The sequence below is a fragment of the Impatiens glandulifera genome, chromosome 1 (assembly GCF_907164915.1).
Source record: "Impatiens glandulifera chromosome 1, dImpGla2.1, whole genome shotgun sequence".
In the NCBI taxonomy this organism is placed as follows: Eukaryota; Viridiplantae; Streptophyta; class Magnoliopsida; order Ericales; family Balsaminaceae; genus Impatiens; species Impatiens glandulifera.
Window position 1 is genome coordinate 49,153,971 of NC_061862.1, and position 15,956 is coordinate 49,169,926.

The 15,956-nt window shown below is 33.0% G+C and overlaps 2 protein-coding genes across 2 annotated transcripts; one reads left to right on the forward strand and one right to left on the reverse strand.

Moving 5' to 3' along the window:
* Nucleotides 1-10,461: 10,461 nt before the first annotated feature.
* LOC124921830 (putative cyclin-A3-1) lies at nt 10,462-11,913 on the forward strand. Its single transcript, XM_047462528.1, has one exon. It carries the CDS (start codon nt 10,687-10,689, stop codon nt 11,698-11,700), a length of 1,014 nt encoding a protein of 337 aa, XP_047318484.1. The 5' UTR covers nt 10,462-10,686; the 3' UTR covers nt 11,701-11,913.
* A 1,019-nt stretch (nt 11,914-12,932) lies between these two features.
* LOC124921333 (U-box domain-containing protein 8-like) lies at nt 12,933-14,317 on the reverse strand. Its single transcript, XM_047461977.1, has one exon. The coding sequence runs from the start codon at nt 14,176-14,178 to the stop codon at nt 13,066-13,068; it is 1,113 nt and encodes a 370-aa protein (XP_047317933.1). The 5' UTR covers nt 14,179-14,317; the 3' UTR covers nt 12,933-13,065.
* Nucleotides 14,318-15,956: the final 1,639 nt, after the last annotated feature.

The window sequence follows — 15,956 nt, forward strand, 5'->3', positions numbered from 1 at the left end:
TCTATCGTATAATTCAATGGATTAAAAGAAGTCGGGAGGACTTTTTTTCAGAAACAAAGCACATATTTTTTTTCACGAAACTAAGTGACTTTTGAAATTGCGTAAGATCAACATATCCAAATAAATTACCGATTAAGAGATGTTATTTTAGTCCATATAAAATATGGACACAAGCATAGGCATGTTAACGTAAGACAACGAAATGCGATATTATAAAAAACATGTGTGAGACTTTCAATTTCTCCATCATCGTTGCTCAGGAGAAAAATATATGCACTATAATAGATTTGATAACGGTTGAAGTCACAACATCTTTCAATGCCAAACTTCAACTAGAAGTTAGTAGATCCCTATATCACGAGTGTCACATGAAATATTGTGGTAATTCAGTTATGAGTGACCTATGGTACTCATAATCACATAGTTGATCTAGTGACTGAAAAATATTATTGTAGACTTTTGAATATACATGATATTATATAAATACATGTTGTTTGAGCAATTTGTCACTCTAATAATGATACTTTATTGACTTATGTATCTCATTGTTAAAAAAAAAATAGGTATCTAATTTATTTGACATAAATCCAATAAGAGGACTAGAGGCATAACATAATGACATTGAATTTAAAGAAAATTAGTTCGTAGACCGAAAAAAATTATAAAACAAATTCTCGAGATATTGAAATCTCATTAAAGTGGTTAAGGAAATGTATTTTTATGCATTTTACTAATTGTCGCCAAGAAGGACACCAAAAATGATGTAGAAATGAAAATGGTGGTATTGCAAATGCTCGACCAAGATATAATCGAGATAAATTTGATATTTTAGTACATTATATTGCAATGTTTAGAAATTTTAGATAATTTTAATATTTTAGGTAATTTTAAAATTTTAGGTCATTTTGATATTTTAGTTTACTATTTTGTACAGATTTGAGATTTTAAATAATTTAGGTAAAATTGATATTAGGGATACTACATTGCACTAATTTTAAGTTTTAGTATATTGTTTTGAGATTTTAGGTAATATTGAGAATTTAGGTAATATTATATTGGGGTACACTACATTTAAGGGTGTTCAACCGGTTGGTTAACCGATTAAATGGTTCCGGTTAAATTTGATTTTACCTCTTATTTTACAAACTGATTAACCGATCAGTATTGGTATCGTTTTTTACCGGTTTTATTGGTTAACTGGTTTAACCGTGAATCGATAATTCAATTTTTTGAATTAAGTATTAAACTTATTAAATGATTTTTTTTTTTTCAAAATTCTTATTTGCGACTTTTATGTTATTCTCCATTTTTTTTTATCTATATTATAATATATTATATTATTGTTATAATATAATATAACATATTATAATAATATTTCATAGATATATTTAAAAATATTTTATAATATATTATATTATTATAACAATATAATATATTTTAAAAGTATCCATATTTAAACTAATATCTATATAAATTAATTTTTTTTACAACAATTCTATACAAATTATAATTTAAAATTTAAAAATAAATAATATATATATTATTATTATTATTAAATATTATTTATAATATATCTAATATTTACAAATAACATATATAAATATATAATTAAATTATTACCGATTACCAGTTAAACCGTTAAAAAAATAGTTCAACAAAAAACCGAACCATTTAACTAGTAAAAAACCGGTTAATCGAAACTGTTAGAACCAGTTAACCAATAAACCGGTAAACTATCAGTTCGGTTGAGTTATCAATTTTTCGGTTTTATTGCACAGCCCTAACTATATTGCACTATTTTTAAAAGTTTAGTACTCTATTTTGAGATTTTAAGTAATATTGATATTGAGGTACATTATATTGCGTTAACTTGGAAGTTTAGTACATCTTTTTATATTTTTGATAATATTGAAATTTTAGGTAATACTAATATTTGGATACACTACATTACATTAATTTTGAAGTTTTAGAATACTATTTTTAAATTTTAGGTAATATTGATATTAGGTTCACATGTCAAATTGCACAAGGCCAAATTAAAGTATCAAAGTAAGACAAACAATAATGGATCAATCTTCTGGGGTCAATCTTCATAGGGTTAAGTCTCATAAGGTCAATCTTCACAAGTCCTTGCCTCACAAGGTCAATCTTCACCAATTTTGCACAGATACAGGTATCGTATCAACGGATACGGGGATACGCAAAATTATGAAAATATAGGATATAATACGTTTATGATACACAAATTATATATATAATATTTATATAAATTTAATATTGAAATAAATAAAAATAGAAACTCGTATTATTTTTTATAATATCCATTACAATGGATGTTTAGGAAAGAGAAAAAGTAAGAAAATGGATTATGCTTTAACTTAGGTCAAATATTGAAGACCTTTAAATTCTCTCTTTTATTGATTTTGATACTTAACTTTTTTTTAATTTTTTATCCTAAACATATCCAAAAACATATCTAAGTCATATCCAAAACGTATTGGATTTGTCAACCCCGTGAAAAGTCAATGATACGTGTTTTACTGTATCTGATACACGTATTTTCGTATTGTATGTGTATCCGATACTCCAATTTTTTTTGAAGTATTCATGCAACAAAGATATTCACATATTCAATCAACACAAATTCAAGTCTTAAATGCTCAATCATCATGATAGACCATGTATGATCTATCTATCTAGTCTATTTCATTGATTATATGGTAGACCAATGGTAATGGTAATGAAGAAGTTGGATAAGTAGTAATTAGTACAATTGAGTTACAACATTCTATTAGGTCACCATGTGTGATGTGGAAATGTGCACCAACAATGTTAATGAGACAATCGCAAGATGCGATTAATGAAATATTTAAAATTGTTTGTTAAAGAAAAAGTAGCTTTCAGTTATTCTTAGTCGTACTAAATATTTGAATGTATGGACGAAGAGAGAGGGTCTCCCTGCCTCACTCCGTTTGCACCCTTAAAGTAGTCTCTATGAACGCTATTGACGCAAACTACAAAATGAGAGGTAGTGATACACTACATAATCCAATCAATATAAATTCTAGGGAAACCATAAACAAAAAGAAAATTGTGGATAGTCCATCATTTGACAAAGTCAAAATCCTTATAGATATCAATCTTAAAAGCAACTCTCGGAGATATATTTTTTCTATCATAACCCTTAAGAATATTATGCATTAGAAGTATGTTATATGATATAGATCTACCGGGGATGAAAGTTGATTGTCCTAAACTCACAATTTTAGAAATCACTTTTTGAAAATATTTAGCAAGAATTTTTGAAATAATCTTATACATAACATTGCAACACGATATGAGTCTAAAATCTTGGATTTTTTCGGGCATAGAGTTTTTAGGGATAAGGTTAAGGATGGTGACGTTCCATTGTTTAAGCATCCTCCTATTCCTAAAAAACTCTAACACCCCCTCAGTAACGTCATGTCTAATAACATGCCAGTTCTCTTTAAAGAATTTCGCATTGAAACAGTCCGGACCGGGACGTTTATTTCCATTAATGCTGAACAAAGCCTTCCTAACATCTTCTATGTAACCATCTCAATTAGATCCCGACTATCATCAACCGATATCATATTGTCAACAATATGGTAAAGTGTGTTAAGATGACTATGTTGCTGCCCGGTTTTTGTACCCATAAGACCCCGATAGAATTAGACAACCAACTCCTAAATATGATCTTGCCCTTGTGCAAATTATCCATTGTCTTTCCTAAGTCTATAGACGTTGTTTCGAAGGTTTCTAGATGAGCACTTCCGATAGAAAAAAAGCAGTGTTCTTATCACTAAGAGAAATCCAGTTTTGCCTCGACTTTTTCCTTGTAAAGCTCTCCTCCATTGTACTAAGTTTTCTAAACAAGGTTATGGAAGTTTTCTCCTCCTCCCGTAGTTGAATATCAACATCATATTCAAGTAAACACCCTTAAACCTCCTCTAAATCATCCCTCGCATCCATCACACTTTTAGAGATGTTGCTGAATTTTTTTATATCAAACTTGACAAGCTGATTTTTTAGGAGTTTCAATTTTTCCAAAACCCGAAACATGTTGGTGCTATTAACTTGTTTTTCCTACCTCATTTATAATACTTTTGAAGTTGTCATTCTCCATCCAAAAATTGAAGAACTTGAATGGTCGTCTCACTTTCTTCTCTTTTTCCCATAAGGGCTTGTTAGGACAATGGTCATAAATTCCCAAATTTATGACATGAATATGGCTTCTTGGATATCTAGTTGTTCACTCCGCATTAATAAGACCCATATCGATTCTGCTCTTCCTAACTTGCTCATCACCTCTCATCGAGGATCATGTACAGAAATTTCCAGAATTGGTAGGTTCAACGCAACTAATGTCTCTAATACACTCATTAAAGTCGATCATATTTTGTATAAATTCAGATTCTGGGTTCCTTTCGTTTTCAGCCCTTATGACGTTGAAGTCACCTAACACTTCCCATGGGTCTTTGTCCTCAATCCGAGCATTTAAACAATGCCATAACAACCTTCTGTCTAATCCTGAGTTACTGCCATAGACGATTTCCAAACAAAAAAGATTATCATCAATTTTGCTCTTAACTTCAACCATTATGACCTGATCATCAGAATGTAACAATTTAACATCAATCACTTTTGTATCCCAAGTTACCCAAATCTTGCATGTCCTCGTGTTTGAAATGTGCACCAAATCCCAACTACTATCCATACAAAGGCCTTTAATTCCGTCCACATTTCGACTCTTCACCCTTAGTCTCAAGAATTCCAATAATGGTCAAATTCTGATCATCAATGACCATTATGATTTCCTTTCTTTTGATGGGGTCATTGAGCCCTTGTATATTCCAAGTCATAATATTCATGAATGGATATACGGGTTGGACCCCTGCTCTTCGGTTTCATCATGGCTATCATGTTGCTCAACCATTTCAAATTCACAGCCAATGCTAGCTTCAACATTAGAATAATCATAAGCATCACTATCTTAGTTGTCTTCTATGGACACAGATTGGTTTGCATCATAAGAAGCTTGGGTCACTACCAACTTCTCCCTTTTCATTGTCAAGGTTCTACACTTTGCTAGTAGACATAGATGGTGTGTCTTGGTCTATACTGTCATTGGAGATAGGGTCTGTCTTATTTTAATTACATATTTTTCTGTTCAACATACCCACAACAAATTAATCACATCATTCAACAATTATCCTCACAATCTGACTTCTAACCTTGTCTCTTTTAGTTAACAACCTTTTGTCTGACCCCGAGTTATTGTCATAGACGATTGTGAAACGAAAAAGATTATCATCAATTTTCCTTTTAACTTCAACTGTTAGACATGATCTGACAAATGCAGCAATTTAACATCAATCACTTTCGTATCTCAAGTTATCCAAATCATGCTTGTCCTCATGTTTGAATTGTGCACCAAATCTCAGTTGTTGTCCATACAAAGGCCTTAAAATACGTCCACATTTCGACTCTTCATCTTAGTCTCAAAATTTCCAATAATGGTTAAATTTTTATCATCAATGACCCTTCTGATTTCCTTTCTTTTGATGGGGTCATTGAGCCCGCGTATATTCCATGTCATTATATTCATGAATGGATATACGGGTTGGACTCCTACTCTTCGATCTCATCATGGCTAGCTTGCCACTTAGCCATTTCAACTTCACAGCCAATGTTATGTTCAATATCATAATAATCATAAGCACCACTATATTGGTTGTCTTCTATGGAAACAGATTGGTTTGTCTCATTAGAGGTAAGAGGGATCATGTCACTACTAAATCCTCCCTTATCGTTGCATTTATGCTCAAGGCTCTCCATTTTGTCAAATGACAAACACTGTGTGTCTTGGTCAAGTCTGCCATTAGAATCGGGTCAGTCACATTTGAATCACATGTTCTTCTGTCCAACATACCCACATCAATATATTCACAGCCATCTATAGAAATTCTAACAATCTGGCTTCAACCTTCGTTTTTCTTCCATCAAGAACTTGTCTTCTTTTAACCGATGTATTACAATTCTCAATCAACCCAAAACTCACACCACAAGAGCCTGCTAACCTATACACTATCGACCCAAACATAACTACTTTGGGGGTTTCCAACCCAGAATCTTCCGACCTAGACCCAACTAACCCAGACCCTACTAACCCGGGATCTGTTGTAAATTGCTCACTAATCCTCTTTCCAATATTAGCACTACTACCTAGAACTTGTTGCAGTCCAACCCTGCATCTTTGATTATCTTTTTCTTCTTTAATAAAATATCCTGCCCAAGTGTACCAGTCCCAGACCGATCATGAGTTCCAGACCGAGGATTAGGACCTAGAGGCGACTCACCTAGGGTGTCAATGGCTCCCAGTTCACATACAACTTTCTCTTTTGTATCACAACCAACCTGATTAGAAATATTTAGATTCAGGTTGCAATTCATATGAGAAACATCCTCAGAATCTTGAATATTATGATTGCGACCCATTTTTGGAGCTTCCTCGGTTCTTTTAATTTCTTGGTCGTGTCTTGAGTTAGGTGCTTTGTCAGGTCCTAGATTCTCCTAGTTATAAATAAAATCTGAATCATTTCTGAAATTCAGATCTTCATAGTAATAGTTCAGTGTTGGGGAAATTTTAAGACCCATGGATTTTTGGTCTCGTTTATGATCTGCATTTTTAGGACCCAATCATCCTCAGTCGGGGTTCATTTTTTTAGTACCCTGTCAAAAATTTAGGTCGCAATTCAATGTTGCTTCATTATTGAGAACCAAAAACTCTCGGTCAAAGTTTAATTTCCCAGCTCCATGGCAAAAACGTCGGTCAAGACCCATTTTCCCTACACCTTGACGGATTCGAAAACCTCGGTCCTGATTAGAAAATCCTCGGCCTTAAATGCTTGCATTTTCACAATTTGGATCGAGCTTTCTAGCACCATGTCGGTCCAAATCTCTTCGGTCTTCTTCAGTATTACTAGCATCCTTATAAATTCCACTCTACTGATTTCACCCTAAGTTCCGACCTTCTTTAGGACCCTTAGTTTTATGAATACTTCCTAACTTCGCAGCATTTATAGGGATCTGAGCTTCTCGGTCACTTTCAAGATTGTTAGCGTCCAGATGATTTAGCATTACTTAGTCACTATTCAACCTCTCAGCATCCACAGTGCCCTGGGTTCCTTGGTCGCTTTTTAACTTTCCAACACCCACATTACTCCGGTCTTGATTATCCTATTGAAGTTTCTGTCTATGACCCATGATCCTAGCCTCCTCAACATTACCATTCTACCTCTGATCATAACATGCTTCAAAATTATCTGCCTTTCCTTCACATTTCCACCATTTTGACCCAGACCCAAACCTTCTACTTTTTGATTAACAACTTGATCCAGCCCATTACGAATCTAATCCTCATTAAGCACCTCCGCATCAAGCGTTTGCTCATAACCCAGAACTGAACATTCATCCCTCCGATCCTCAACCTGATCTAATTTACCCTAAATCTAACCTTGATCAAATAAATTCGCAATCTGCTTCTTTTCTTGACTTAGAACCTGTTCTGCATTACGACCTCAACCATGATCTTGCAACCTAACATTTTTCTGAACCCAAATACACTTCAACTTTCTCACTTTCCTTTTATTCACTCTGATTTTACTTTCTACCTGAACCTGATTAAGATTCTCAACATTTTGACCCATATTTTTATTTTCTTGAACCTGAGCCTCACTAATCTCTTCATGTCTTGGAACCTGAATCAAATCTTCTGCATTCTAACTTCTGTTCTGAGCTTCAACCTAACTCTTGATCTTGTGCCAATTCCAAACATATTTTTTAATCTTTTTCTAAACCTTAACCCATTTGTACTTCCACAACCTTTTCCCCTTGATCCTTTCATGATCAACAGTTTGATTCTGCCCCCGACTTTTTAAATCTCTAAACCTCGTTCTTACTGTTAGCATAATGAATTTCTTGAGTTTCACTTCCCATCTGAATCTCCACTCTTCTTCTGTCAACTTGAGTTTGATTTTTAGGATCCTGCCCAATTAGCTGAACCAAATTCTCATTATCATCCGGTGCAACCCCCTTAGCTGACGCTACTTCTCTAGCAGGATTTATAGAGCTGGACTGACTGACTGGATTAGATGCTTGACCATTATTAACTAGACAATTCTTAATAGAATGAGTGAACGTGCTACATCTAGCACATTTATTCGGCATCCATTCATATTGTACCCTGATTTCAAAAGAATTTCATAGCTTATCATTTAGCTCAAGCTTCAATGGAAGATAGTTGTCATGGTGTATCTCAACACTGACCCTAGCAACAGACGCCATTTCATAACCTTTAATAGTTTTTTTTGGAAAACGGTTAAAACCATTTCATTAAAGTCCAAAAAGTGGGAGGGTTAGAAATTAAAGCTAAACAAACTCTATCTATGATTAAGGATGACAATCAAAAGACCCTAAAAAACTTATTAGTAACATTCATACATTCTAAAAAACCCAGAGATTACAAACAGAAAAGACTACATTAAAACCTAACTATCCCAACCTAGAATTTTCCCATGCCCTCCGTTTTTATTGAGAAACTTTCTTCTCCTTCCTCTAACGATGAAAGGAACCTTCAATAGTTGAGTCAAACATTTGGGGTTTTCTAATCATACTTGCAATGTATGCAAGCCCAACTGGACTGCATATATGTGGATGAATATTCTTAAGGTTATCCTAGATTTTCTCAAGCTCGGGCAGTTTGTGACTTGTATTGAGTTCTTCACTCCATTTGTATAATTTGAACCTTTGATTCCTGATGAAAGTATACTCACTTTTAATAATTCCCTAAATCTCACTACCATTACGAAAGGGGAGGAAGTAGAATCCATGATCATTGACAGTAACTCTTTTTATACCAACTTTTCCCCATAATTCCATAAGGGGACTTCTAACAGCATTGAATGACACTTTAGTATTACCTATAAAGTGATTTACAATTACAAACTCCCAAGCTTTGACACATTTCTCTTTTATTTCTTGTGAGATTTTGAATTTGTGTGGATGATCCAATGTAATCGCTGCCAAAGACACAATATCAACATCGAACCTGCCTTTTTCCAGGTCAGGTGTAGTAGATTTTTTTCCAGACTCTTCCCTTCTGCCAAGTTCTGCTGGGGTTGTTTCTAATTGTGTAAGCCTAATTCTTAGTGCATTTGTCATCCTTTAATCATAGCTAGGGTCTGTTTAGCCATGATTCTTGACCCTCCCATTTTTGAGATTTTTAATGAAATGGTATTAACCGTTTTTCCCAAAAAAACTTGTGCCTAAATTATATAAAATATTCATGAAAATTTCCTACATTCTTATAAAATTAAACCTCAATATTTGATGAACTAAATGATATATCTATAATTATTTCAAGTTTTTCCGGTTGGCATCCTACCTATAAGTATGTTAAAGTCTTACCTAATATTTTCCTATATTTCCAAATGACGAACCTAGTCGCATGCCTGGATAAGAAAATCCTTTGTTTTCTAGAAATATGAAAATAAATTAGAAATGTAGAGAAAAATAAAGTGCAAACTAAGCATAAGATAAACAAAAAAGTGTAAGAATCACATTTTCAAAAAATGTCAAATATTCAAAGTAGAGACCGTCTTTAACGGAAATGCGGGACACAACATCATAGTCATTTCCCACATGTAAATGCACCGAGCCCAAAACCGAATCTCAAAAATATTTTATTTCTTAATTTTTGAGGAAGAAAAATAGGTGACAACTCTCAAAGTCAAATCTGTTACAAATAAATTAAAAACCATTTTAGGAAATTGATCTCAAAGATGAGCTCAATTTGAGTTTGCCTCTTTTCAATTCGATTCACTCGACAATATTAGAAGTAAACTCGGATATGAAAATTCGAGTGTATTTATAGGCATGACCGAAGCTCAATTTTTGAGCGTTACAACTAATAATAAGGAAACATAGAATTCCCCTAAAACAATCTAAATATTTTTGATACATTATTCACAACAATCGGATTTTCGATAAAATATAATAAAAAAAAAATAATTATTGAAAAACTTTTTCAAGTAAATGTGTATTCCCCTCTTTCAAGCAAATCTGTATTCCCCACCCTTTTAAGATACGATAAAAGGGACCCTCTCATTTTTTTTTATCTATCGGAACTAAAGAAGTCTTTTAAAAATTTATATATATTTTTGGAAAAAAGTAAGAAAAAGAATCTAAGTTTTTTTATATAATGAAGAAAAGAGAAAAAAAAAGCAACAAAAACAAACAAAACAAAAAAAAAAAAAATCATGTGAGCAACAAAAATTTCAATATTCAAAATAAAAAGACAAAATTAAAATTTTCATTCATTTTCAAACATTTGGGGATTTGGGATTCTAATTTTCATTCACTTTCAAACATTTGGGAATTTGAGGTTCTAATTTTGGTTTTCATGTGAGAGAGAGCGCCACTTCCGAAAACATTTGAAATTTGCAGACATGGCTGCTTCTCTGGTAACATGCCTTCTTATTCACCCTCCCAAATCACAGGCCATATCATCATCTCTTTCGTCGTCTTCGCTTCCCCGGGTCTATCTCTTTCTTCTTCTAGGAAGAATCAATCATATAGGACGTGGGGGTGCGAGAGAAATTAGGTATGACTGTCAAAGTAAACTCAGTGAGTGTTACTCGCTTCGGGAAGAAGAGGACAGCCGATGCAATTGTCGGACAGGACTCTCATCTGCAGCATTCCCCCGCCAAGAAGAGATCCCCTCTCGATGGGATTTCCAATTTAATTAGTACTCATACGGCTGTACGTGAAATTGAAGCAGCGAAGTTCGATGATTCTGAGATGTGCGATGGTTATGTAACTGAAATCTACGATTATCTTCATAACATGGAGAAAGAGGCAAAGAGAAGGCCGCTGCAAGACTATATCGACAAGGTGCAGAAAGATGTGACTGCAAACATGAGAGGGGTTTTGGTGGATTGGTTGGTGGAGGTTGCAGAAGAATACAAGCTTCAATCCGATACACTTTTTCTCTCAATCACCTACATTGACAGATTCTTGTCTCTTAATCCTCTCAATAAGCAGAGGCTGCAGTTGCTTGGCGTTTCTTCAATGTCGATTGCATCAAAGTTTCAAGAGATTAATCCTCCAACACTTGATGACTTCTGCTACATCACAGATAACACTTACAAAAAGGAAGAGGTGGTGAAGATGGAAGCCGACATACTTATGTCTCTTAAATTCGAAGTCAGCAGTCCAACCATTAATACCTTCTTGAGAAGATTCTCCAGGATTTCTGAACAGGATCGCAAATATCCTGATTTGGAGTTTGAGTTATTGGGATGCTACTTGGCAGAGTTGAGTTTGCTGGACTATGGCTGTGTCAAGTTCTTGCCATCCATGATTGCTTCTTCTGTTGTGTTCCTTTCCAGGTTTATGTTCCACCCTGATAAACATCCATGGAATGCAAACCTTGAAAGGTTTTCGGGATACAAACCTGCCGATTTACAGGAATGTGTTCTTCTTATACAAGACTTGCAGTTGGGTAAAAGAGGAGCCTCCTTGGTAGCAGTCAGAGACAAATACAACCAGCATAAGTTCAAATATGTTGGCTTGATGAAGGGCCCTCTTCAAATACCCAATTTATACTTTGAAGGTTAAAGAACGTTTGATTCTTGTTTTCCCCAAATTGGATTCTGTCTATCTATCCGGTGGCATAAGCTGACCTGAATGACCCACGATCAGACAAGCCATTTCAAGGAAAACTTTAGGTGTTAAATTAGTGTTTTGTTCAAAATATCCAAATTTTTTTTTGGCTAATGTCTTAGTTTGTACCTAGAAAGTTTAATAGTTTAGTTTATAAAAAAATCATTCAAATGCAATGAGATTAGATTTATGTATAATTGATGGCTCTTTATGTTGTTAATTAAATTAACGAGGCATTTGATTACGTTTATAAGGTGTTAATTCAAATTGATTTTTATTGTTAGGCATTGATTTTGTTGGAACTGGCAAGAAGTGTCAAACCTTAATTTCTAAAACTTCTATGTTTAAAACAACTTGAGATTTTGTAATTTTATAATGACCCAAATCCCAATGATTCAAATGTCTTGAAAACTTGTTAGTCACAGTTTGGAGAAATTGAGAGTCGTTTTAATAAAATATCTAAGATTTAAGTATGACAGATTTTCGAGGACTTAGCTCTCCTTTAAGAGGATATTCAAGGGCATCAAGTTCCCTGAATTTTCCCCTCCTTACTCGTTACACTTAGTTTTTTAATGATGTATTGAATCTTTTAAAATAAAATAATTGTCGTGATAGAAGGAGACAAAATCCCTCAATTGGTATGGATAAGGATGGAGATAACATTTCGCATTTACAACTTGCCATCTTTCTTCTTTCAACAGCACAACTCTTCCAACCATAAGACTTCAACAAGCCCATGAAGTTCAATTTGAAACTTTAGCTTCTCAAAGAGAAGCATTTGAAAAAAAATACTTGCAATAGCTTTGCCCAAGAAACTTGATAATCTTTGTGTAGTAAAAGAGACTTGTTGATAACATTAAATTATCTGAAATCACACCCCCATCACTTTTTTGTTTTATAATGTAATAAATTTCCAAGATTCAAAATGAATACAATTCATTTTCATTGATTTTCCCCACCAAAATTTTAATCTATATTCAAGGTATCATTAAAAGATTTCGGAAAATAGAATGTAGACAAATTGCATGATTATGAATGAGTAAAGCTTCTTCCCCATCTCAAAGGCAATCCCAGCCATTTGAAGTATTGAAGAAATTTAAAACATACATTTGATTTGATTTAAATTAGATTGTTGTTGCCTTGTTCAAAACATTCATTAACAATCTATATATACAAAAGAAATCTTTGAACAAGAATGTGCCATCTTTATTGGGATATAGGTATAACAACGTTCGACAGACCATTAAAAAAACCTAGGACTATGAAGAGTATCTCTTTAGTCTGCACAATGACTAAAACTAATTGAAAACAAAACCTATCTCATTCTCCTAAAGATGAAAGATTTCTTCCTCTAAGAAGTTGAATCAAACTTGAAGCGTTTCTTCTTACCTTTTCATTCTCATCTTCAAGCAATCCCAAGCAAAACTCAAACACCCCTTCTTCTCTAAGAACCTCTAAGCACACATCTTCACTGTAACAGCAGACAGAATTCAAAGTCATAAGAGCGTATTGAACTCCTCTCAAGCTACCATTTCTCAACACATTCACAATAACCGCTACAAAATCACCCACTTTCACCATCTCTTCCCTCCCTTCCTTACATTTCGCCAACAAACCCAGTAAAGCCACCGCTCTTTCTAGCCCTGACCCAGCAATACCAATCAATATTGGCACCGACCCATGTTCAACAGCTCGCCGCCGGTTATCTGGAAACGAACATAGAGTATAAAGAGCCGTAGTGGCCTCTTTTCTTTCTCGGGAATGTCCATTACTAAGAAGCAAAGTTAAAGCCTTAATTGCATAAGGGAAAGCACCAATTGTCGCTTTATTTACCTCAACAACCGCTAGGCTAGTCAACACCGTCGCGGCTACGGCCCGGGTATCGGGAGAGGCGTCGGCGGAAGATAAAGCGGATACAACGCGGCCGATTGCTCCCTCCGCCACCAAACCCACCTTATTATCATCATCAAGACTGAGATTGAGAAGTAAGGTTAAGGCTCTTTCTTGAAGAACAGGGTTATCTGAGGCGACGCAGTTTAGGACGGCGGAAACGGCACCCGATTCGGTTAACCTCCGGCGGAGACCTGAGTCGCGTTTGGAGAGTCGCGTGAGTTGATCGAGGGAGTTGAGTTTGAGATCAAGAGGGGAATATTGAGATGTGAGTGAGGAGAGTAGCGTTTGTGGATTCTCTGGGTGGGGAATAGAGACGGTGGTTGTGTAATTGGAAATCAGACTTCTGAGAGCGTGATTGGGGATGAGAGAAGGGGGGTCGGAGAGAGGTAATTTGGAAATTGGACAAGTACGGTGACCGGATTGAAGCCAGCGTTGGATGGAGGAACGATCATAGGTGTGACCTGATGAGAGGATGACTGGGTCAGACATTATCTCAAGAGAAATTGGACACTTGAAAACATCAGGGAGATGGGTCGCCATCAAATTCTATTCAAGTTTAATCTCTCTCTCTCTCTCTTCTGGATCATCTATCTATGAACTCTCTCAAGTGGAGAGAGAAGAGAGATGAACAGCAGCAAGCAAGCATATGAGGAGGTCACAATTTGGGAGGTGGCATTATGAGGTGGAGACTCTCGGGGCGTATTGATACGACCGTTATTTTCTTTTATTATTATATTCTAACAAGGATTAAATTTCATCAATTAAATTCTATTAATTACTAAATTTCAAATCTAAAATCTTAATTAAATCCACAAATTGTATTTGATATATATATTATTTTAATAAATAATTATATGTATAAACAAAAAAAAAACTATTTTTATTAATTATTTTATAATATTTATAATTATAAATATATATACAACAACCTATTTAAAAATTAATTCATAATATATTTATATAAAAATAAAGTATTTTATTTGAATATTTGTTTATATTTTTATTTAAAGAATAAAAATATATAGTGCCGAAAGCAAGTTGTTTAATAATTTTAGTTATCAATGGTAAAAAAACCCATTTAGTAACAAAAAATAGTAACCGTTTTTTCAGCAATTGATATTAAAAAAGTAATAAAGATATAAAGGGTCAATATCCACCGCTCTTAAAACGGTTGATATTGATTATCCACCGCTCTTAAAATGGTTGATATTAACTCATCTATATTAACAGAATTTTAAAACGGTTGATATAGAATTTTAAAACGGTTGATATAGAATTTTAAAACGGTTGATATTGATTTTTAAAACGGTTGATATTGATTACACTCTATGTCAACAATTTCAAAAACCTTTAATACAAAAGGGGCCCAATATCAAACGCTTTTAAAACGGTTGATATTAACTCATCTATATTAACGAAAATTTAAAACGGTTGATATTGACCTACTCTATATCAACAAGTTTAAAAACCGTTGATATTAACCAAATCTATATCAACCACTTTAAAAACGGTTGATATTAACCAAATCTATATTAACCACTTTAAAAATCGTTGATATCGTTGATATTAACCAAATCTATATCAACCACTTTAAAAACTGTTGATATTAACCAAATCTATATTAACCACTTTAAAAATCGTTGATATTGACCAAATCTATATCAATCATTTTAAAAATTCTTAATATAAATGGGACAATATCAGCAAGTATTATAATGCTTATTTTAATATGTATTATTTTAATTTTTTTTATTTTGTATATTTTATTATTAAAACTTCTGTATAAATTTTATTATATTATATTTTATTATTGCAGCTAAATGTTTGAATAAATTTTATTCTTTTAGTAAAAAAGAAATTATTCAATATTTTTATTAAAAGTTGTTATGAGAATTTATTTATAATTTTTGAGTTATTTTTATTTATTTTATATGAGGAATAAAAGTGAGATAAAGATAAAAAAAAATACACACAGGAATATTGTTTTTAGGGAAAGTAAAAATAAAAATGATAATAAAATTTAGTATTTATGAAAAATATAAAATATTAATAAATTTTAATATTTAATAAGAATAAAAAAATACTATTACAAAGTAAAAATTAAAATTTAAGGTTTAAAGAAAAAAATTAATAAGTTTAGAGATAGATAAACTAAGAAAGATATATAATCATATATTTTTATTAAATTTAAAATATAATTAATAATTATTTACATAAATATACATGAATTTATTAATAATTAATTATATAAATTATATATATATATATTAAATAATAAGTAAAAAAATTAAAATTTTATGACAATATATTTTAAATTT